At 33.5% G+C, this 25,902-nt stretch overlaps 1 protein-coding gene across 7 annotated transcripts in view; it reads left to right on the top strand.

The window, feature by feature from the left end:
- Npc1a (Niemann-Pick type C-1a) overlaps positions 1-25,902 on the top strand; it is a 278,261-nt gene that overhangs the window by 149,395 nt on the left and 102,964 nt on the right. For 6 of the 7 annotated variants that reach the window (XR_014131276.1, XM_081756549.1, XM_081756546.1 and 3 more), the window contains exons 4-7: positions 3,046-3,202; positions 8,331-8,463; positions 10,607-10,802; positions 21,739-21,870. Coding sequence is in view for 6 of the 7 variants with exons in the window: in XM_081756549.1 (XP_081612675.1) it covers positions 3,046-3,202; positions 8,331-8,463; positions 10,607-10,802; positions 21,739-21,870 (618 nt within the window). In the remaining variant the exon portion in view is untranslated. The remainder of the gene's footprint in view (positions 1-3,045; positions 3,203-8,330; positions 8,464-10,606; positions 10,803-21,738; positions 21,871-25,902) is intronic. The other variant, XM_081756547.1, reaches the window with a different exon arrangement.

The raw sequence follows: 25,902 nt of genomic DNA, 5'->3' as shown, positions 1-25,902 counted from the left end.
ACGAATGTTTGTTTTGAAGACACCTCATTTTAAAAACTAAAGGTAAGAAAAAGATAGCAAAAATGTTCGTGTTGTCAACTTAAATAGAAATAAAATCTTCGACGTGCAAAGCTGTTCGTCAATTACTGTGTATAAAAAGAATTTATTAAAGGTATTTAGCATCTACTCTCCAGTGATGGTATGTCTTGATCACTGAAAAAACAGAGGCGGTATACCTTCATCATAAAAAACCAGAACCGGTATGGCATACAACCGTATACAGTCTCACTTCGACTACTGGTTGCTAGTCCACAAGAAAGGCTTTTATTATTATTATAATTATAATAATAATAATAATAATAATAATTATTATTATTATTATTATTATTATTATTATTATTATTATTAGAAAAGAGCATTTGCCCCCAGTTTTCGGTCCATAATTTCCCATCGGTACATCTGATCAAAAATATTAGTACATATTCTAAAGGATGGTTTCGCACGAAAAAAAAAAGTATGATTTATCCCTCGACAATGATTAGGGACGAGGCAATACGTCCCTAAGCAAAAACACGAAAAAATTGACGAATTTTAAAGGGAATCATTCATTTGCCTCAAAACTGGACGTGATACAGGACAATGGTCATTTTCGGTTTCAGTACGTCGAAATCAATAAGAATCAGCAACCATATGCAGGGCATCAGAAAACACGTATCATTTTGCAGACCTGTTTTATTTGAATACCAAAAGTGCTCAAGAAATATTCTTTTTCGTAGTCTGAGAGCTCACCGGTAACAACTTGCTTCAATCATTGTTAAAAGCATAACTGCTAAACATATTCCGCCTTATTCAGAGTCGTTTTGACGTATGATTAGCGTCATACTAAAAGTCTTGACTACTACAGGAAGAATATGTTAGTCGAACTCTTTAGTATGGTACTAATCAGGCGTCAGAACAACTCTGCATAAGGCCCATTATTTTTAAACATGACATTTGAGGGGAAGCATGTTTTGTAATAATAATAGTTGTTTGTTTATTTTACAATTTCGGTTTTTTTGGGGTGGGGGGGGATGGTAGTCTGCAATAATTCCCTGTGGAATTCATTTACTTTCATATTTTCTAAAGTAAAAAGGTAACAATTAGAATTTTTGCTTTCATAGTCATGTAATATTGTAATGTACAAGATCCTGTGTAGCTTGGGGGAGGGGGAGACGATGGCTCAATGGTAAAGCGCATACCTCTGGTGAGAGAGGATTTTGATTTGATCCCTTTCCACGCGAGTTTGTGTTGGACAAATCGTATTTCGGTTGTATAATGGTAATTAATGACCTATTAGAATGTCAGTGATTAACTAGATTTAAATCGCCATCAATTGGTAGCAAAGTATAGTGTGTTCACTCAATAGGAGTGCAGTTCGGCAAATGTCTTTGAGTTTCCCATGCTGAATTTTACGTCAGTATCCCTTCCTCCCTCCTTTGACCGCATTGGTGGGGTTGCAGTGTCTTCATACACAATGTGTTTATTCTTTATTCCTATTACCATGACACTGTGACTAATAGGAAGCAGTTGTCAGGCAGTGTTAGTAACTAAAAGGACAGTGCTTGGAATTGTGCCAACTAAGACTCCACATGGACTTGACAAGCAGTTGCTAGTTGTTTGAAATGAGGGTTCTGGTTGGGCATTTAGTTATGGGGGGGGGGGTATTTTGCACAAGTTCCTGCTAACGATGAGTTACTTATGGCACGAATCACCCTATGTAGAAGGTGGCATCCGTTATATACGAACTGCGCTTCGATTGAAGAAACAAACTATAAATAATTTTGCACTTATTTTCATACATAACAAAAGAATGTCTATATGAAATAGTAGTGGATATTACAATCAGAAATCAATAAAATGCAGAAAAATAGTTGTATACCATTTGTAGCTGATTTTTCTAGTATTATTTAGTAAACTAATTTTATAATTCCTTTTTGTACACTCATTTAAATTGTATTAAATTAATTTCTAACTATCTGGTTCGCATTAAGAAATCCTGTTTTCCATGCTGTATGATACACAGATCTGGAAACATATTGATTATATTTATTCCTGTTTCTAATATCTATCACTATTTCATATCATTGAGATATTTGAGACGATGGCAAGCCATTACTCCTTCCCTGAGTTAACCTCAGGCCTTGATACGATGGCCTCAACACTATCCAAAAGGGGAACGTGGTGGCTCAGTAGTAGAGCGCTCACATTTGGTGCGGGGCCCAGGATTCGACCCCCGGCCAAGTAAGTTCATGGTGCATAATCTCGTGTCTGTGGGTTTTCTCGGGGTATTTTCACTTCCTCCCAATTTTCATTCCACCATTTCTTCCATTATTCACTTGCCTTAATCATCCGTCTTCCTTAGGCTAAGAGAGATAATCGTGGGACGTTCAACTGAATGATTTCATTTAACTTCATTGCAGGTCGAGTCGTGTGCGAAGTCGCTTTTATTTTAGGCTTCAGAGGGAATTTGCTAGGGGGTAAATGCATGGAATTTCTCGTAGTTTCTAAGAACTCCTCGCCTATATGCAACACACAGTACATATTATGCGGGCGTAAGCAGTAGAGGGTAGATGTCTGGATAGTGGACTTCCTTTATTTTTGTCCAAGTTCTGAATTAAGACCCGCCAACAGCGGGGTGCATACAGCGAGTTTTACGATAACATTTCAACTCTAGGAGAAATATTTCGCTTCTCGTCGTGCTTCAAAAATAATCCAGTAACTCGAATACCGAGTACAGGACTTCGGTATTAGTTTATTTTTACAGGTATAATTACTGTATACTGAGTACAATTACAGCATGTTTTGTGAGGAATCTAAATTAGAGTAATCTCCTTTTATAACGATTACTTCCCATTTACAGACGAATAATAATGTTTCATTGCCGTTCGTTAATCGTAGGTTTTTACTGTATTTGATATTGCTGTATTTGTAGCTATTCCTTTCTTTGAAATACCATAATTCGAGTTCTCTTAACATCGTGCTATAAGTTGATTCCAGCTCTCTAATTAGCTTAAATGTTTTTTGCAGGCAAAGAGTATATTACAGGGATTGAAGTATTTTTGAAGGAAAAGTACATGAATTCTACATTCAACTCATGTAAACAGGTTGCAGTACCAGCAACTGGTCAACTAGCGTTGGATTTGATGTGTGGCGAATGGGGAGCAAGTTACTGTACTGCGAAGAGGTAAGTACATTTTCTTCATAACAAAACATAATACGGTATCATAAAGAGAATTAAACAGTTATTTTACTGGAGATTTTTTAAAACTTAATTTACGGTTAACTTTTTTGCCCATGTCTGGTTCAAAGAGAGAGCTTAAAATTTTGTGCTAAAACATGTTAGTGTCTGAGCTTAAGTTCTTCAGTTATCAGTTCTTGCGTTATACGTTCTGTAAACAACTTAATAGGTAATTATATAAGTGTAATTATTCGCATTATATGGAGCCGAGGTGTCTGTGGTAGAGCGTTCACCTATCGTGCTTCGTTCCATCCCAGCTCGCGCCAAGTGGTCTTCGTGTTCAACAAACACCGTGTGCTTGGGTTTTCTCGAGGTTCTCCTGTTTCCTCCCACTTTCTTCCATCATTTTATTTATTTCTCATCAGCACCGTCTCCTTTAGCCTTGCTTGCATAACCGTGGGACGTTAGACTTTAAGATTTAATTTCATTTTTTATTCAAATTATGTACTATATCTACAGGGTGATCTATATAAACCAGGGTGTCTACTGATACTGGAAATACTTGAATTATACTGGAATCTAATTTTGATACTGGAAATACTAGAATTTTGATCCACATACTGGAATAATCATGAAACTGGTAATTTGTGAACAATAATTTTTTTGTAATTATTTTAATAGTCGTACAAACAATTTTGTTTTCATTGAGATTGTAAATTTTTCCAAAGCAAGAGTTGTATACATTTTATAATTAGACATTTAAAGGAATGAATGAAGTGGAGGACTGTGAGGGGAGTTGGGAGGCTCTTTAAAAAATGTTAAAAAAATCATTTGTATTTCAAAAAATCAAGGCTAACAAAATTTATTAAAAATAAAATATTCTTTTGATGGTAAAACAATTACACATCTGAAATCATCAAGAGTATGATTATGATTATTCTTAAAGGACTTTTAAAAAAGATGATTGTATTAGGTAGTACTGAAATTTTGCTGATAGTTACACTGAATATATACTGGAATTTTGAAAATGAAAGTCAGTAGACATCCTGTAAACCTTTATCATTTTATTAACTTCTAAACATATCAGAACAAATTTTGATTTATTCATTGAATATGAGAGAACCATTTTGTCACAGTTGTGAACACGAACTGACTGAAGCCACTGCACCATATTGTGGTATTTGCTGAAGCATATGAACATTTTCAGTTTAATTCCTGATGGGTTTCGCGTAGTTCGTGTAATGCTCTTAGATAATTCATATAAGTCCTTTCCAGTGCTGTAGTCCTAAAATGTTCATAGAGTATACGCTGATTGGGATCAACTATGAATGCCATAAAAGACAGAAGAAATTTTTTAATGAATAATGTAAAATGCATGTATAAATAAATTTAATTAAATATAAAGGATACATTACTCTTTTAGAGTCTAAAGGCATTTCATACTATTTCCTTGATGACCTTTTCACTTAAATCACGCCATTAATAATAAAACGGGTATAGGTATGAAGAAGGAACCAACTCACTCCAAAAAGGAGCAGAAAAATTTCGCGCCCGGTGGGCCAGCAGTAAAAGAAAAAAAATTGCTTAATTTAACTCGACAAAATCATTTAGACATTTCTTCTGCAATTAATACGTTCTGTATTGCTGAAAGTTACGTATTAACGTTGGCGTGATATTGAAAATATTCATACCTTAGTTTAAAAATTTCGAACAATTTGGTTCTCTTCAGCAAAGAACAAGGTTTTAAGTAATTGAAGTATCACAGCCGTCGATTTTCAAAACGCTAGGATGTCCTGTCAAATAAAAAATGCGCTATTTTGCATCGACCTATCACCTCGTTCTAACACTATGTAATTTTTTGATTGCGTCCTGTAAATAACATCTAAATACTAGTAGCTATTAACAACAATAACAATGAAAACTTTCGATAAAATATAAGACGTGACATTAATCTTGATAAAGTCTTCTCCGGAAGCTAGTTGCATCTGTTTGCTCAATAAAACTTTGAATTGTTCTCACATTTATCACTAAAACACTTTTTAAAAAATATCTTAAATATCACTAATAACTACATGAAACATAGAAAACTTAACTGCCTCTGAAATAATAAATTCCTCCCCTGGAGCTATTCACATCTCTTAACTGAAATCTACTTCAGACGTATCACATGAAAACTCTTAATAATTAAATAACACTGGTAAAAGATTTTTAAAAAGCTTGAACAAAATAACGTTACCTTAAAGATATTATTTACCTTCAACATTACAGTTTTCTTCTAGAGCTGTTTGCGCTGGTTTACTTAAAAACACTTGAAAGCGCATCTTTTGATTCTTCACAACAATTGTCACTAGTGCGTTTTGCACAAACTCTTGATTTACTGTTATTTGGAGCACGGTGATTTGAAGCCACGCGTTCAAGAGTTTATACGCTTTGAACCAGAAGGTACACTCTAATGACTAAGATTAAGCAGAAGGTATATGGCATGTACCGCCGTGTACCCTCGACTACAGCCCTGGTCCTTTCCTTCCATTACACACTTTCCACTTTATTTCTTTTTTCTTAAGTTGATAGGAAATATAACAACTTTCTTTTGTTCTTCCACTTCTCAGTTTCATTTTGCACTTTTTCATGTGTCCAGTTGGAAAATAAAGTTTAAACTCTTGTTAATGTAAATCTTTTATAGCAGTCAGATTCAAGTTTTCTGCAGCAATTGATGCTAGTGCATAGTGGAAGATTCAGATTTGAAATTAAAAACACTAAAGAAACCACATTGGTGAGTAGCTATTGCTTCATACGAATTGCAAGTGACTGTAAGTTGAAAAAGCGTCTAATCTTATAAGTTTATGATCACAACAATAACTTGACATATTTTTTTCAATAGTGAACACAATTCTATAAAACTAATTTCTGCGTTGTACATGTAGCTCGTTTAAAAGAAGAGTTGTTTTTCAAGTGCAAGGGAGAGTTTAAACCTCATTTTCGAACTGGGCACACGCAAAGGGTACAAAATGAAATTCTGAGACACGAAAGGAAAACTTTAACATGAGTTTCCTAGAACTACTGATGAAGACAACTAGAGATTGCTGAAACAGCTTAGTACGATTCAGGTGCATTCGAATTGAGTAACTTGTATTTTTTGTAATTTATATAAATATGCGTCAATAAATAATCGTATATTTTTGTTTGTTGCTCCAGTCTTTGTTTACAAAAAGTGACATTCTGTGCTATCCTTTTGATACCGATTAGAATTGAATTATTCTATTTCATCAAAACAAAACAGTGGGTTATGCACTTCTCGTAATAAAATGTGTACAGTACGTCCCGAGCTTAATTCTTTCGTCGGTAGGCATATAGTCCTGTAAAACAGACAACAATAACTTAGGAGATTTGGAAGGCCATAGGTGCTTTGAAATTATTGTTATCAAAGGTGGCTACAAGGTGCAGGGAAGCGTTGAGCGTATGATATGTAGCTTAATCTCATATATGATATGGGTAGGTGGTGGTTAGCTCATTGGCACAGTAAAGCGGAGATTTAGGTTCGATTCTCGGTTTAGTCGTGCAAGAGCACGGTGGCTCAGTGTTATAACGCTTACCTCTAGTATGTGGGGTCCCTGGTTCGATTGACGGCCGAAAAAGTCTGTGATGGCCAACATGATGTCCGTGTCTTCTCAGGGTACTTCCGTTTCCTCCTAAATTCTCATTCAATCAATTCTTCCATCACCATTCACTCGATTTAATCAACGTCTTAGCCTAAAAGAGCGTAACCGTGGGACGTTAAACTGAAATACTTCATTTCATTTTTTTCGGTTTAATCAGGCATTTTTTTTTTTCATCTTTGTATATCATAGAATTTGTACTAAATGTGCATTTTGTTTAAGTCTTCATTCCGGCGAAATTAAAATACCGCTAAGTTTACAGTAATTATGTGATATCTTCAAGTAGATAAAAGATAATCGAAATGTGGAACAAGAGCGCCCTAGACAATATTATTTTACATGAGATACCGTTATCACGACTCACTTATCTGCTTTCGATTTCGAGCCATTTTGAAAATCGGCATTTATTTTCGCGTTTCTAAACAGCTGGAAACGGAAAGCCACTAGGTGACTTGTGATAATGGTACCTCACGCAAAATAATGTTGTCTAGGGCGCTTTTGTTCCATATTACAATTATCTTTTATCTATTTGAAGATATCACATAATTACTGTAAAATTAGCGGTATTTTAATTTCGCCGGGATGAAGACTCTTAAGTGGATCAATCTTCTAAGAGTGTGCAATGTACTGTATATCCCTATAAAAGAAGTCCTGACTGACTGATCAACGCCTAGGATAAATTGCTTAAACAAAAAACGTGATATTTGGGCAGTACATGGGATTTGTGGCGTATGATATCATTAAGGAATTATTTTCGGAACTTTAGTTTTATTTATTTATTTATTGCCTTCAACAGAGTATATTCAATTACTGGAGACCTGAATAAAATATGTTGCAATCTTGCTATTATAATAACTTAAAAAAAAAAAAAAAAAAAGAAAAATAGTAGAAAATAATAATAGGAATATGGATAAAAATTATGCAATTAATTTTCTAAGAAATTACTTAAAATTGGAATAACTACAGTAGCAAAAATACATCAAATTAATACATTTCCACTTGCAGCGGGAGAAAGTGGGGTTTGCAATTATATGATATCCATATCTCCAAAAATGTGTTTCACCATTTTTGTTGTTGTTTTGTTTGTTTGTTTGGTGCTAGACTTACAGTGAATAAAAAGGGATGGATGTGGTTTATTAAGATACTTACACAAGACTTAATTCTATATGAAAGGAGCAGATGTGCGCAGTAACATGTGGAGGAAATGTTTAGTGTCTAGGTAATATTCTTAATATACACAAAAGCAAATGAAAAAAAAGTGACAACGTATTCATTATGGAATGAAGTGCAATTAGTACACTATTACGTAATCACGATTATTAATTTCTACTTCTGGGCATTGTGTTAACTTCCTTGATGTTATCAGCAGTGCTTTGAATATTTCGTTTTGCAGATAATGCATATAAAATCCTCTGGTGTAATATATATTGTCTACAATTTCATTTTTAATACAAGATTTTTCTTCTTTTTTCTTCCAGATGGTACGAGTACATGGGTGATGCCACAAACAATCTCTATGTGCCTTTTCAGATAGATTATGTAACAGACGACCCTGGACCAGATTTTGAACCTTTATCTCCAAAAATTACGCCATGTAACCAAAAATTTGATGTGAGTACTGTTAAACTTTTTAAAATGTGAAAATCAAAATATTGAGTTGATTGATTAGTTAGTACTGTTTGTGTTCTTGTTTGAAGGTTGAATTAATCAGACAGTGGAACACTGATGAATTCCCCTACATTGTTTACAATCTGTTTCCAACGTTCAGACAATTGCTGGATGCCTTTACCCGGGAGAAACTCGGTGACTTGGATACATAGAAGTCATCAAGGACAGCGATCTGGAAAGCCGACTCCAGTTAAATCGGAAAAAAATTTTAGAAAACGAAGAATGAAATTTTGCTCCTGTTGATCGTTTTTGAAGGATATGTCACAGTGCATTCGACAGGACCGGAAAAGATGGTAATCATTAGGAGCCACATCTGGGTAATATGCCGGATGAGGAGAAACCTCAAAAAAAAAAAAAAAAAAAAGTGCTGAATGGCAACGGTTGTCATGTGAGCCATATGTGGTCTAGCGTTTTCCATGTAGATGATGATGCCGTAACGTTTGTTCGAACTGTTTGAAAGTGTTGCATGAACACGTTGGAGTGGTTCGATTACGGGGTAGGAGTTCACTGTAGATAATCCCTTTCATGTCTCACCAGACACACTACATTGTTTGGGATACAAGTGCTATTTGGGACATGGTGTTGTCCTTCTGTTTGGGCTGATCCATTCCTTCGTCTGCTTAAAGTTCATGTACAGGCACCATTTCTCATCTCCGGTAACAATACATGATAGAAAGGGCTGATGTTGGAGACTGGATCTACGATGACGGATAAACAAAGAATACATACGGCAACACGCTGACTCTTCTTGTATACACTGAGTGAATATGGCGCCTACGAATCCAGTTTTTGAATTTTTCCTTTATGTTGAACGTGTCTCACAAGAGTTGCGTGCTTACGGCCCGTCTTTCTGACCAATTACCGGGTGCTTTGGCGTGCATCACAGTGATAGCTGTTCATTAGTTGGATAGAGCGAATCATCAATAACAATGACCGATACAGACAGTGTAACATAGATCACCGGTGGGCTCTCCACGCCTATACATTAATTGATACTACTTGTCCCTTCTGACGTCATGCTCAATGCTGTGTTGTTGGCTTTTGCGTCTGGTGTTGAAACATGAAATTATTTATTGCAAGTAAATTTCCGTTTTATAAAATTAAATGACACAAAAGAGAACTAAAAAGAACTCTCTCAATGACCAAGATGACCGCTACCAATAACAAAGTTCCGCTACTGAAGATGACATTCGACTAAAACAATGTGCATTTGTTTATATTCAAATTGGCAACGTGCGGAAAGGGCAGAATGTTTACCATAGCAGAGCGAGAGAAATGAGCCACTACAATTGGCTGAACGTGCTGTTGCCATAGAAACAGTTCTTCTTGCCTGACTGTTGTGACCACGTGCGGGAAGGAAAAAACAGGAAAGCAACTGTCAGATGGGACAAGTTGTATCGAATGGACTGTAACTTATATAAACAAGAATTTTATAATGCCTATTAACTTCACTTGTGATTAGTCACCCACTAAGTATAAGCACTCTATATCATAAATTAGTATAAGTTTGTATTACTATTAACCCTAGGAAGTCCAATAATGTTTTTGTCTCAAGTAGGACTAAGGGGGGCTCCTCGAACCCACAGTATAACATACTATAACTCTCATTACGCCATCTAACAAGAATATAGAATAAACATTCAGAACTTACTCGTGGCTGATATGCTGTTTCCCAACATAAGAACAAAATCCTTTTTAAATAATAATAATAATAATAATAATAATAATAATAATAATAATAATAATAACAACAACAAAAAAGCAGGAAATATACTTGTAGAAAATATGTCACATGAAAGTCCAAGGACAGAGTTCAATGAGCCCACCACTTTGAAATAATTTTTAACTTACAAGTTACTTAATAAAAATGCACATTAATGATGTGGATTTATCAAAGAAGTAATAATAGACAATAAATAAAATTCTCAATATTTTAATCAAGACTTACGACGGGATTTTTTCAAGAAATACAAAAGAGTGGGTTCGAGAAGCCCCCCCCGTGGACTTCCTAGGGTTAATTATGAGCTATGCACTTTTACCAGAAACATGATTAAATTTTTAGCTTACGTCATCATCTTAATTTCAGGAGCATACTCCAGCGTGCAGTTGTGTCGACTGCGAAGCTAGTTGTCCTGTCCCACCCCCGGAACCAGCCCCCGAGGGACCTTTCATGATATTCGGTGCAGATGGTGTTACTGTCATCATGTGTATTGTATTTTTGTGCGGTACAATGTTGTTCCTTTTGCTACTTTTCTTCTGTTCGCGGGATGGAAAAACCATAGGTAAGATCGTAGTTACGTACTGCTATGATGCAAAGCATTGTAAAATAAATTAGCTCACCTTTCAGCTTAATCAGTAGCATTTGCTAAAATTGTAGATATTAAAGGAGACAGTTATTTTGATTGCAACCTAGAAAACATATGCGTATATTTTTCAGGACCAACGGCTCAAGGGTTAAGCCAGCAGTTCAAACCTCCGTAGCTCGGCTTCTAATTAACCTCGATATATCATTTAGGTGTCTAATTGATCATCATAATGCATTTTCTTTTCATATTTAAATTTTTTTCTTTTACTGATTGGGCACGGGGGGAGGGGGCATACCTCGTTGAAATCTACGTCCCATAAGCTTCCCAACGAGGTATGGCTTATATCTCTGACAATTAGGAGCGTCGCTAGGGCTGCCAACGTCGAGGTAGACCAAAATATTTCGAAAAATATGTACAGGATGATTCTCGTAGGAAACACGTTCGGTATTTTTTTTTCTTATTTGGAACTGAACTTTCACCCTTGACGTGCAATGTCTGGCGTGTACATGAAATTATTTTTTTCCAGCGTACAAGTGTTGCCAGCCTCTCTCAAATTTCCAACACAAAAAAAAATCAAGAAATTTCTTCTACAGGTTTAGCATGAGGGACACAAAAGAAATATTTCCATTTTCCACTTAACACCTCCCAGAAAATGACATCAGCTAACCAACATAGCTTTTCTTACTGAAGAAAGTGATACCATTATCATCAAGCTGAGTCAGCGCGTTCGAAAATTATCGCATGTTGAATTTAACATTAGAGTATATGGCCAAAAGTGCTTTTCTCAATTTTAAAAGAACTGTAAGAGATAGAAACGCAGTTCTTAGGAAGTTTCTAAGAGACAATATCAATGCACATCTAATGGTATACTAGAGCGGGTTTCCGGAAAGTTCCGGAACATTGCTTAAATCGGGATCGAATTTGCTGAACCTGTCCGAAAGTAGACGTAACATATCTACACAAACAAGAACTTTCGGAATAATCCAAAAATATGGATCAGAAGATTGTGATTTTGACGAAGTGTTTTAGGAATGAAAAAAAAATGCATCATTAAATTGCGATTTTGGCCAATAATTAGTTTTTGGGTCAGGGGCCACAAAATTTTTGAGCGGTCCCTAAATCAAGTTCTGTAATGTACGAAATAGGAACATCATACCGAGCTAAGTGATAGTTTGGGTTTGGCTGCACAATATGTAGTTCTCCAGATATAAGGCCTATAATTAGGGATTGTACCGAGTCCGAGATGAGATCGAGACTCGTCTCGGATTCGGTACCATCCCTAAATATTTGTTAATTTTAATTGCCTACTTTTCCACCTTACAATTGGTTTTATTTTTATTATTATTATTATTATTATTATTATTATTATTATTATTATTATTATTATTATTATTAATAATAATAATAATAATAATAATAATAATAATATTTTTTTTAAATTTTTTTTTTATTTTTTTTTTTTTCAACGCTACGTTTCAAGCAAGCTGCATCAAATTGTCTTATCGGCTATTGTATTAATGTTGGAACTGGTTTTTGCAGCAAATTCCATCCCAATTTAAGCAATGTTCCGGAACTTTCCGGAAACCTGCTCTAGTACTGTTGGATGTGCCTGGATATTGTCTCTTGGAAAACTTCCTAAGAACTGCATTTCTATCTCTTACCGTTCTTTTAAAATCGAGAAAAGCACTTCCGGCCATATACTCTAATTTAAATTCAATATGTAATAATTTTGTGTTGATGATGAAGGTATCTGGAGTCAGCTTGATGATTAAAGTATCTTTTCCTTCAGTACGAAAATCTACGTTGATTAGTTTATATCAATTTTCTGTACTGCTTTGGAGGGTTTTCAGTGGAAAATGGAAATGGCCCTTAGCTCGTTGTAATCTGTGTTTCATGAACTTTACAACGAGGTATTGTTGATGTCCCTGTGACATTATAAGGAATACTAAGGCCGCCAAAGTACAGGTTACGATTTGCTTGAAATTCCTGTCGGTTCTGAAATATGATTTATACTGATACTACTACAACTCGCGATACTAATTTGTTCTAAAACTTAAAACAGTAGGAATATATCATGATATGTGTAATGTTTTTTTGGTTATGTATTTCGTTTTGTCAGACCGAGTTTTATTAAAGTGTGCAGACTTGCTAGACTTCATGATATTGAAGTCGGGTTGGAGAATTTGTATGTAACGGAGACAAGAACTTTATTTTCCTCCATTTTTCATTGCATACAGAATAGGCCGAATTTTCGTAACGTCTATAGTAATTATTCGTAAAAAGTAGTGGTTAACTCTTAAACAATAGTCTAGGAGAAAGGAAGTGGATACATGAGGATATCACGGATTAGATAAAAACATGAAACAAGGAAATGTGAACAAAGCTTTCGTAAGCAGCTAATTTTCGTTCCATGAAATTATCTCTTACAATAGACGATGGAAACAACACCAGAGATCACAAGCCAAATGTTATTTGATGTAATAACTTGAAGGAAGAGTGTGGATTTTTTCACCTGTTATTTGAAAACTTTCAGTTAGCCCGTAAAATACTAAAGATACAGCTTAGTCGAACCAAACGAAATATTTCTAATTGATAAGCAATAAGGGTTTAAACATTTCTAGTATTCTAAAGTTAACGATATAATTTAATACCTCTTCAGAGTTTGCTGAGAAAAAGAAAGAGTTTTGGCCTTCGTAAGCTCAAGCTCTTTCACACGTGTTTATTTATAGAAAGGAGAAATTGTATGCTTGAGGAAAGTTACACGTGAGAAATAAAATTGACCTTGAAACGTAAGTCCCGTCTTCATTACAGTCACCATAGTGTTGTGAGGGACGAAAATGATTGCGTTTTGAACTGAGGAGTTAAAAAAAGTAATAAATATGTAAATCTTTAATTTCCTCACGCCACATTAAACAAAAACAAATAATTCTGGTAAGTAAGGTTCATAAAGTGCTTCCTTTAGTTGTGGGACAGGGTTAACTTTTTTGTTTCCTCCGTGAATTAAGTTTGTCGCTATCTTAATGTTCATATGAGGGCAATCACCATCAGTTCTGAACGTTTCAAGTACCTTATCATACAAAGTGCTTAATCCGTTTATTTTCTTCCTTTTAATACCTTAAATATTATAAATTCAGGTTTAACAGTTGCATAAAAACATCCCGAATCTAACAAGCACTTCAAACGTTTCAGCGATGAATTCTCGCAATCTTCAGGAACAGTTGAATAAAACACTTTCGCAAATGCACATTTTTCAATATTTTTTTCTTCTAACTAGACGCCAAATAAATGTAATGGTGCACACGCGTATGTATTCAAAATCATAAATTTCGAGTGATATACTGTGCCGGTGATTCGGAAGATTATGTGTGAGAAAGATATTTCTTAGTTTATTTATTTTTCGTACATAAAATCCGGTAGCGGAAATTGTTTGAACATCGCTCAAAGACAGCTTGGCCCTTGCTGATAAGATTTTCTTCGCCCGTTAATGTGTATATACTGTGTGTTACAACAGTTTGAAATTTTCACGTATAATATATCCCACTCTTAACTCTTTTAAAAACTTGTTTTCAATCTGTTTTTAAGTTTCCTGTTTTGTTCAATATGGAGTAACGTTTAGGGGAGTGGTTCTCAACCAAATTCCTATCACGACCCCCCATTTCATCACATCCTCTTGCCAGCAACCCCCTTACAAATTCTGGGTCTGTGATGTTTCGTCCCTCCTAAATAATAATAATAATAATAATAATAATAATAATAATAATCTTCATCAGGGTGTCTATCGGTCACGAAAGTCACGAATGTCACGAATTCAGAAAACGGTCATGAAAGTCACGAAAAAGTCACTAAATTCAGCTTTTGGGTCACGATTTTTTTTAACTGTTGAAATGTAAGTACAGATTGGAAAATTTTGTTCTATAAAACGTCAAAGTTCACCACCAAAAATGTCTATGATCAGCTTTAGATGCTACCAAATCGCATGCAAAGTACGTTTCTATCGCATGGATGAAAATTCGGCCTAATTTGCACCCAAATCCACTCTTGAAAATTTTAGGAAATTTTATGATTTGGTAAAGGAGGAAAGGTCACGGAAAAGTCGCGAAATTTCACTTTGGGATTTTAATAGACACCCTGATCATCATCATCTTCATCATCTTATTATTATTATGCTTCTATTCTAATAAAATAAATAGAACAAATAAGGTAAACTTAGAAATAGAAATATTTTTGCCATCCTGTCCCTTCTAAATCCAGTAATTAAAACTCTCACCAAAAGCAGCCTAGCATATAGTCAATGCAAATCTGCCTTACTCTCCCTTCCAAAAAAAAAAAATCCTTCAATACCTCTTTTAAAAACTTATATAGGCCCTTCCTTTTACTTTTACATCCTTTATTTACAGAACAGCACACGTTTGTCTTCCTGTTTTTTAATTTTCCTTTCTTTCCTTAACCTAAAACTATTTTAAAATTAAAAACTGTCCTGTTATTCTTAAATAAACATTTTAAATACAAAATCACAATTGGTAAATATGTTCTACATTTTAAAAGTTGTACCTAGATGAAAAAATTAATTTTTCCTTTTTTTTTCCTCAATAAACTGCACAATATCACTACAGTAATAAGCTTGTATGGGATTTTTTATATGCCTATTGCGGAGAACTCACGGTATCCACCCATTTCTATAATAGTAGAATCCATTTCTTGTAACTTTCCTAAAAGCGAATGGATTAAAACCAAATTTGGTCAGTTCATTCATATTACAAATATTGGATTCGATCCGTTATACAGTATAAAAATGGAGGCCGTTTGAAATTTTTTAAAACTTCGTATCTCCCTTAATTTTCGGTCATGTGATAAAATAAAATTACTTCTAATTTTGGTTTATAAAAAAAAAAAAAAAAACTTGGCCAGTTGCTAAAAAGTTACTAAGTATTTTAAATGACTTGATAATGTGCGTCACGAAGCTTGAACCGGACATTGTCGCACTAGTGAAATCACACCATGCTCAGGTATCTTATTTGCTTTCAATTTTAATTGTATTTCAATATGCAGGTTTTGTTGCATTTGTATTTTTCTGGTATTTTAATGTACAGTACTCACTAGTTTCATATCGTACCTCTTTCATTTAAATTGATTTTTAAACAGCTCTGCGTCTGTTGGAAATGGTTAATAACCTATTTTTTGTTGTTCTTAACAGTATGTATAAAAATAAAAATATGTCTATCAGAACAAAATTCAAAATAATATTTAAAAATATTTTCGAGTATTAGATTCTAATTAAATTTCTCTCTTCCGCTTATCTTCGCAACCCACATGAAACCCTCTCGCGATCCCCAGGTTGAGAAACCCTGGTTTAGGGCATTAAATGTTGAAATTTATGTATTTCGTTAACGCTATGCATAATACTAGTTCTCGTTGGTAGAATTGATTTGAAGTGATGACCTGAATATGTATCACCCAGTAGATCGTGTGCCATTTGGTAGATTATAGCCTTTCAAAGCAACAATAGCATTTGGTTTAAAAGTCTGAAATTACAACAAAAGAATACATCAAAATAATTGTCTCCTTTAAGTACACATTCCACATAGTCTAATTTGAAAAGCAACTAATGAATGTTTTGCCAGTTTCTTCAGTTTATTTAGAGATCTTAATTCCTGTAGAATCAATAATAAGTAATGCTTTGTACCTCTGTTTTCATCACTAGAGCTTGAAAGATGATTATCTTTTGCAGAGCTACCTCGAAACATAGTATTGCAGTAATTAATTAATCACTCATAATTTCACATTTTTCAAAATATTGCATAAATTAACGAATAAAATTATGACATTGGTATTTAAACATTAGGTAGAGAATTCACGTCATTTTAAAATATCTGTAATAATAAGTCGTGTGTCGAGATCAAAGCAATGTTATCAAAATCAGCATCTATGGGGAATCGAAATAACCATGTTAAATTGTCTTATGAACTATTGTTTAGGGTCGAAGAAGTGAAGTAAAAATAATCATGTGCGTTGAGGAAAAGGTAAGGAGTACCTCGAAACTATTCGCAAAATTTGTGCATTTTGGGTGCTTTAAGGAATATGATGATTTTTACTTGCTACTGAATACCGTGTTATACGTAATGCTGATTCATCGTATCAATCAGTAATTATGAAAAGTGTATTCTGGGAGTATTCTTTTTCGTAGTACATTGAAAAATGTGAAAATATTTATTTTTTAAAAAAATTATCAGCATTAACTATTTTAGCCAAATATATTAGCAGCAGCAGTAGTAGTAGCAGTAGTAATAGTAGTAGTAATAGTATAAAAAGGTTTTATTATACTGTATATATTAGCAGCAGCTATAATTGTATAAAATGTCACTTAGATGTACAAAATTGTCACCTTATATGAGAGATATTTCCCCCGCTTTAGAGAGAGCTTTGTAATTAAATTGAAGATTTGAAGAATAGATCTTGTTATGCTGCAAATATTTACAAGTAAACCCTCGTTGCTTCACACTATTAATTGCAATGAAAATGGTGGAAATTATCAGAAGTGCATGTAACATGCTAAACTTAAAAAGTTTGCTGTCTCCATTTTTCTTTATTTTTTAAATGTCAGCACCTAATCCAGAATAAAATTAATCTAGAATATACAGGGTATAACTTAATGTAATAAATGTCGGGAGGTGACCTGACACCGAAAAATTCATATCTTAATACCTAGCGTTAATAAGTTAAGACAATTTCAGGTTGCTGTTCTGCAGCTTTGTACGGGTCTATTTAGACACCAAACACACATACTTGCTTCAAGACATTTCAGTGATTAAATTCATGTGCCTAATGTATGTTTTTTGAGCCATCTGTATAATTTCAGTTTAAGTAGTAGAATTCACTTTTCAGTGACGTGGCATAAAAGATATTTAGGCCACGCTACTCTAAGCAAAGAAGTAATTCAATAATTCAAGGCTACGATTAATGTATATTTATAAACAGATCCACAGAATGCTACAGGATAGCAACCTAAAATTGTAGTCTGAAATAATCAATACTACGGGTTAGAGTAAGAATTCATAGTTGTTTATATTGTTGAATTAAGCGTAAAATGTGCATATGGAACAGTAACATACGAATTCAAAGTAGTGAATGTTGTTTTGGTATTTCCAACGTGTTACACCGTAAATCAATCAGCGAAATATAGATTTTATTGGAAAAGGCATAATTCTATGTCAAAGGTTTGCCATTTTCATTGCGTAGAATAATTAGCTGTGAATTTAGAACCATAGAATACAAAATGATTTTATTTTTGTGTATGTACATTCGTAGTCTGTAGGAGTTGGTTGGAAAGCGAGGCATGGTAATTGTAGTATGAATTTGTATGTGTAGACTGATTTATATAGAGATCGATTACTTTAATACAAAATATTCTGGATGTAGCATGATTGTTCACATTTAGAAAATAATAGAATAAGCATACTTGGTCTCCCTGTTGTGTATTTTTTGTACAGGGTGATTGCGAGAAACTAATGGACAGACTATTTAGATTTAAAAGCCATACTAAATTCTATCCTAAATGTGAATTCATGTCAAGTTGATCGTTAAAGAGCATACTTTCGAGCACAGGCATTGAATATTTTGGTATAAATTAATTCTGTACGTATTTCCTTTATCGCCAAAATGTCCATTAGTTTCAAACATGTACTTAGTCGGCAATAAAATTTTCTACTTTCTAGCTTCTGTTCCAAAACTTCTTTTTACACTTGTTTATTACAACTTTTAATTTCAAGTTATGAATTATGTCGCAGAATTTGTAATCTGCATTGAGTCACCCTGTATAAATATGTATTGTTTTGATGTTAGCATGTAAACGCTGCATGTATATAGTATTAATACATTTTAATTAAGTTGTATTTAGAATTATGTATAAGAAAAGAAATTTTATCTTATTTTGCAGCTTCTTTGATTTGGAAATAGGGCTTAGACAACACTCTTTTTGGAACAGTCGTAACTACGTAGAGCAGTATTTTCTCACATTACAGTCTCATCTACTCAGTATTCAACAATTTATTTACCGGCATATAATTTCATTTTAAAAAATTACAAAGTGTAAATTTATTATGCAAGTTTTATATATATACATATATATATATATATATATATATATATATATATATATATAATATACACAACAAAAAATCAGTTTTGATTATTCACTGAATATGTCGTTGAAAACAAATAAGTTTCATAGGGGTATTACATTGTAGGGAAAAGCGTAATTCCAAAATGGATTTGCAAAGTTACGGAAGATGATAAAATCTTAATAATCAGTATTTGTAATCGGTGTAACGTCCAATGATTATGCCCTTTAAACTAAGGAAGAAGGATGAGTAAGGCAAGGGAATCATGATGGAGGAATCGATAGAATGAGAATGTGGTAGTAAAACGATACCCCGAGAAAAGCCACGGACACGATGTTGTCCACCACAAATTTGGAGACCGAACAGGGACCCCACGCACAGGAAGAGGGTAAGCACAGGAACAGGCTCTATCACTGAGCGACCATGCCCCTCTCCCCTCGCCGTAATCAGTATTTGTATTTCAGAACAAGAACAACAGTCATTGTTCTATTTTCCTGTCACTCTGTTACAGATTTTAATTTAAGCATTAGTAATATTTGTTTGAATATAATTTTGCATTGTTAAAAAGTAATCTTTTTGTCCTCATATGTTGAAACCGTACAAGAAGGCGTCGGTCATCGCAACTATTTAGTTATCACTTTCTGGTGTGTTCTCCAACTTCCAATAGCATATTCAACACGAAGATAACAAATTTTCTTCGGAAAGCGCCCAACAATATCCATAACAAAGTAACTTAAAAGATTCAAAAGAATTGGGTAATCACAATTTTAGCAACCACAGTGAAATTGTAGTTTTAAGGCATTTTATATACAGACTGCGGAAAAATAAAACTGAAATGGAGGTTATTCTTGTTAAGTTTTAAAATAATATCACTTCAGTTACAGATTGTCGAAAATGCGAAAAATGAGTTTTTGAATGCTTTAGTTTGAACATTTTGGAACGTAGCTCAAACAGTACTAGAAATTATAAACAAACTTAACATAATTTTACATAAATATCTACATTGCGAATTGCACGATAGCTATATAAGTAATTATAGGAGTTACGTCTCTTATTAGCGGGGTTTCCAGTATTTTGAATAATTTGCTTTTCTGAAATGTTACCTAAGTTGGGAATTGTTCAAAATCTCATATATTTGAATTTGTTTCAAACTGTTTCACTAGCCCAAATGTTGATTGGTTTGCTTATTTATTGAACTTTAGCGTCCTCAAGACCCCGCGCACCGAAGAGATACGCGTTAGCCATTAGGTCAGCGGGAAAGAACTTCAGAAGTTTCAAACTACGACATTTTAAGAAGTCATTTTTTGAACTCTGAACAGCTTTTTTCCCGAAAGGACATTTTTGACCCGTATTTATTCCAATTTGTGCTGCCACTTGATATAGTCTTGTTCCGAAGTTTACTGGTATTTTTCGCAGCCTGTATATAAGGTTTCTTGTAAACTTCAAGCTAAACGTGATATAAAACATATATTTGAAAATATAAATTTAGGAAAAAAAAAAATCGAACTATTATAGTTTGAAAGAATCACAAGGGTTTTTGTTCTTTATTTTGAATATCATTACTTAGGCTTAAACAAGCTAATACTGAACAAATTGAAGTTACTGGCGACTAGGGAATGTGGGGAGCGCGTTACCTTTTCCAACAGTTCTGACGAGGGTAAGTTGTATTGTTTTGGGTTGACAATTGAGAATGCTGTGCATTTTTTAATACCCGGAAAGCTTAAAATTTATGCAATAAGTCATACCCCTTACATGGAATTTTTATACTGAAATTTCATTGTTTTAATTACAATGAATTTGAGTGACACACGTATGTACACAGTGGATTGTTTTTATCAAAGACTTTAACATAGTGCATTGCAAAAGATGATACTGGTTTGCTTTCTGTTCACTGCTGACTGAAGGTGAAATAGAATAATTTCAAAGTGTAGTGTATTAAAACGAACAAACTATATAATCATATTGATGTCCCGTGGATTGTCTCCGAAATTTTTGTTCCGATTGACCTGATTTTTGGCCTCCTAAAATTTTTCAGTTTTAATTGAGTTGCTAGTATGCCTGTTATATTTACTGTTTCATTGAAATAGTCAGTACTTGAAAAAAATGTCGCTAAATTCTGTGACTACTGGCATATTATACAAAGTTTTGAATACAGACATTGTTTTGCTTGAGACCGCTCTGGAAAGTCCGCTTTGCTTAACTAAGTAGAGTTTGAACGAAGCATAAGACTTACAAACAACACTGCGTCGCATAGTCACGCATAGACCTGTTTCATAAAGTCTCACGATTTTTTGAAGTTGGACTTAATTTTTGCACACGGTGTTAAACACAACAGTCAGTAGTGAAATGAACCTATATTGCGAGTTTGCATAACTTTTTTTCGTAGCATGTCTATAATGTTACTCTATCAATCTGATATACATATATATATATTTTTTTATTGTTTATGACAAGTTTTCAAGTTACTTTTTTCCCCTGTTGCATTACGTTAATTTTTTACCGTGTGTTGTATTAAGTTAAAACTTCTTTTTCCCGTTATTGCAGTAGGTTAATACTTTTGCGTGTTTTTGCGTTAAATTAAAACTTGTTTCTCCCGTTATTACAGTAGGTTAAGACTTTTGTCCCCCCTGTAACTACATTAAAAATTTTTGTCTTACCTCTAGCATGATCTTCGTGTGATAATTTTAAAGTGTGTGTTACATTGGGATAATTATGTGAGAAAATATTGTTTTTAACATATACTTATTATTTTGAAATAATGTTAGACAATTTCCGCCATTTAACCATTTTTTCAGTGAGTCTAGTGAGACGCAATCGAGCAGATGAGGTTAGACATGCTGTGGGGCAGAGGTTGGCAGGACTGAACCAATCCCGGATGACACTGGGAGCAGACGAAGAAGCAAGCCCTTTACAATCAAAACGATCCAGTATGTTGTCAAGCCAGCGATCAATTAAATTGATCAGTTTTTTTTGTGAATTTTTTTTTTCAATTGCTGTCACATGAGCTTCTTTGTTTCCGTAAATTGCTTGGTGCTGTCTTGTGGATTAGTTTGTTTGCTTTGCATGCGATGAATGTTTGCTTTGTTATGTGGACATAGTGTGGTTTTTGGGTCAATATGTTCTAGAATTAATGTATTTTTTTTAATACATGTGGAAACAATTGGTTAACAGTCTTAGCATTCTGTTTGATCTTTAGTTCTTACTACTAGAACTACATTTTTTTTTAAAATAGTAAATTGATTTAAATGGAGGATTTTCTTAATTTTGAATGAAGTCCTTGTAACGAGGAAAGAAAAGAAAAAAAATGAGGTTTTCACGTTTCACGATCTACATGTCAATGTTCACGTCTGCCTTTGATGTGTAAGATCCCGGCGGTATGGATCCAGCAATGTAAGATGACTGTGGGCTGCTTAAGAGAAAGCGCATTATAGATAAAGAAAGCAAATGTGATCACGCATCACGTACATGGGAACGTGACTATCTGACCAATCAACTATAGCCTTTTCGCCTTTAGCGCCTGGGTGTTTGTGTAAAAGAAAAATAAATAAATAAATACAGTATGCGGTCAAGTTTTCATAGTTTTCAGCACTCAACCGCCTAGTTTCAAGTTTCATTCAAGGAATTGATACGGAATTCCAAACTTTGGAGATCTTTGGACACTTCTCGATTTCTTGTTTAAAGTTTTGTTGTTCCTCTGATTATAAAACACAACGGGCGAACCCTGGCCTGACCGCATCCTATCCCACTGTATTTGTAGCACTTTTGTGGCAGTTGTAAAACTACATTATTCCACGTGAAATGGACGACGACATTATGTACTTAGCCAGTTACATAGAAGCTAAGTTACAGTGCAACGTGCACGTATCATAACTACAAAACGTTCTTGCCAATTATAGGACTTTTTGATCTGTAAACCAAATACTTATTATTTTAAGTAAGTGAGGCAACATTGTTATTGCCTTTGTTTCGCATTAAAGCTTGTGTAACTCTTTTGATGACCGTGACAAACTTATCTGCCGATTGACATCTGACAGTGGTAGTGTCAACAAGTGGCCATCCTTCGAAGTGGACAGAATTTCCATGGGGTGATCCAAATAGTAAATGCAGGCATTTGAAAACCCTGGCCTGTATAGCACCACACCGCTTTGCCGACAACAGGTCGGGATCAGAAGGGTTAACTGTATTTCTGTGCCTCTGGATAATCAAATGCTTATTGGATCAAAAGATCCAATATATTTCGATCAAAAATTTTCTTGTATGCCTTATATCTGGAGCACTACATATAGTGTAGTCAAACTCAAACTATCAGCTAACTCAGTATGATGTGCTTATTCTGTAAAAAATGCAAAAACAGAATTTAGGGGCTGTTCAAAAATTTTGTGGCCCCTGATCCAAAAACTAATTATAGGTCAAGATCGCATTTTTTTAAAAAAATCGTTCCTAAAATTCTTGTTTTACATTTCAGATTCCTCCAGTGATTGCTTTTGTATTTCGGATCCTTTTTTTTCACTGTGCGTCTACGTTTCGTATAACCCCTGAGTATAGACATTAAACTGTTAAGTAAATAAACCATTCTGTGTAGTTTACGAAAGACGTTATTTAAAATTGCAAAAGACATGAAAATAAACGTAGTACAGTCGATGGAACAAAAGATGATAAAATATTTCTTTCAGTTCAGCAATACATGAATCAAAGAATAGGAGTGCCTTAACTGATGCCACCACCTTTCTCCATATATTTCAAAACGTTACAGCATTTCTAAAGAGTAGTAGTGTAATTTTTCAAATTTTCACTAAGTATGGTTAGTAAAGAGTTAACTAGTGTTTCTCATTGTACATAAGAGTTAGGTCCCTAAAATAAAGTACTAGTTGGGATAAACTACGTCGTTTAGAATGAACTCCCAACATATCTGCTTATTTTTTATCGTGTTTACTAAGATAGGTGAAATATATATATATATATATATATATATATATATATATATATATATATATATATTTAAAAATATATATATTTTTTTTAAAAAAAAAATATATATATATATATATATATATATATTTTTAAAAATATATATATATATATATATATATATATATATATATATATATATATATATATTTTTTTTAAAAAAAATATATATATTTTTAAATATATATATATATATATATATATATATATATATATATATATATATATATTTTTTTTTTTTTTAAAAACTGGCGAATTTTTACTCATGCCATTATCAGCATTATCAATATTAACAGTAGCAATTAACGCTAATGAAAGTAGTATTAAAAGAGCTGGAAGAACTAATATACGAAAATAAATGTTTTAAAATGTGTGCACTCACTTTTATACTAACCTTGTTACGTGTTCCAGATTTTTAAAACTAAATCTGGAAATTTCGACTTCCTATTGTTTTTATTTTTTAAGAGCCTAACATGCTAAGAATAATACAAAATTTACCATTTTTCTTGTGGTTGTTCATTCATAAGTGAAAGGAGATAATGAAATGCACCTTACCACAATCGTAGATAATACTATTCTAGAACAGAACAGAAAATATAAACCTGAAGAATTTTCAGTGTTGCCGTCCATAGAAATTACAGTGTTGTCAGAATTACAAATCCCCCTAAATGTAAGTTAAGACAGCGACTAGAGCAACGAACTCAACTGCATTTGATTACGTATTCATGTTGTTTTGATATCTTGTAAACTAATTTTTAAATAATATTATTATTTAATTTTAATAACTGTATGTTAAAACTGTTTTGTTCGTTACAAACTAAATACAACTATTATTTAAAAATTAGTTTAGAAGATATCGCAACAACATGATACGTAATTAAATGCAGTTAAGTTCGATCCTCTAGTCGCTGCCGTAACTTAGATTTTTTTTTGGGGGGGGGGGGGATTGTTATTCTGGCAACACTAATTTCTATGGATGGCAACACTGAAAATTCTTCAGGTTCATATTTTCTGTTGTAGAATAACATTATCTATGATTGTGATAAGTTGCATTTCATTATCCCCTTTCACTTACGAAAAAACAAGCAAAAGTAAAATGGTAAATGTACTATTTTTATTATGTTACTCTTAACGCGAAGCGTAGGCTACTAAAGGTTTTCTTAAGCTCTGTCGTTAATACTCGAAATAAACACGAATCAACAATACATATATCGTGATACGATTAAACCAAGATTAGTTTCTCAATAACATTTTAAAATATTATATATACCATATTAATGATAAACATTAATAGTTCGTTCGTCATTTGCGTTTTAACTTCTTAACAAAATAGAATCATATAGCAAACCCTTTTGAAAACTGGACTTAACAAGACTATAGGACAGAGACTTGTATGAAGCGAAAATGAAAGTAGTTTTTAATGAATCTTAACAGTATTTTAAATAAATTTTAATATCCTTTATAATACGAAACAAACTTCTGGTGCATCCTGAACAGTTTCCGTTCATGTACAATAACGTATAGTGTACAATAATGTAACGTAAGTTAATTGTTATATAAATAATATTAAGATTATTAGTATTAAAAGCTTATGTGGAAATAAAGGGTGATATTGGTGGTAGAACATTAGGGTACAAGTTACTTATTGAAGGAAGTAAGTTAGCTTTGCTTAGTTTCATGTCTGGAATAGCACTGATTTTTGTAATAGGTATTAATATTTGCGGGGAATCTGATCACTTGCTGGTCTAGTGGTTAGCGCGTGCGCCTTTGGTACATGTTGTCCTGGGTTCGAATTCCGGTTGGAGTCAATTTAATTTTAAAATCATAACTGTGGGACGTTAAAACTTTCATAGTATTTGTAACTTTGTTTCAGTATTGATCGCCATAGAGCGAAAATAATAATAGAAACAGTTTTCTTCGTTTATTCAGCGTTCCAAGAATAGATAAAAGAATAACAGTGGAAAAATTATTGAAACCAGAAGTACATAGTT

Source organism: Thermobia domestica, chromosome 4 (assembly GCF_964235325.1).
Source record: "Thermobia domestica chromosome 4, izTheDome1.hap1.1, whole genome shotgun sequence".
Classification (NCBI taxonomy): Eukaryota; Metazoa; Arthropoda; class Insecta; order Zygentoma; family Lepismatidae; genus Thermobia; species Thermobia domestica.
Note: the sequence above shows the minus strand (reverse complement) of the source record. Positions and strands in the feature narration are given on the sequence as shown.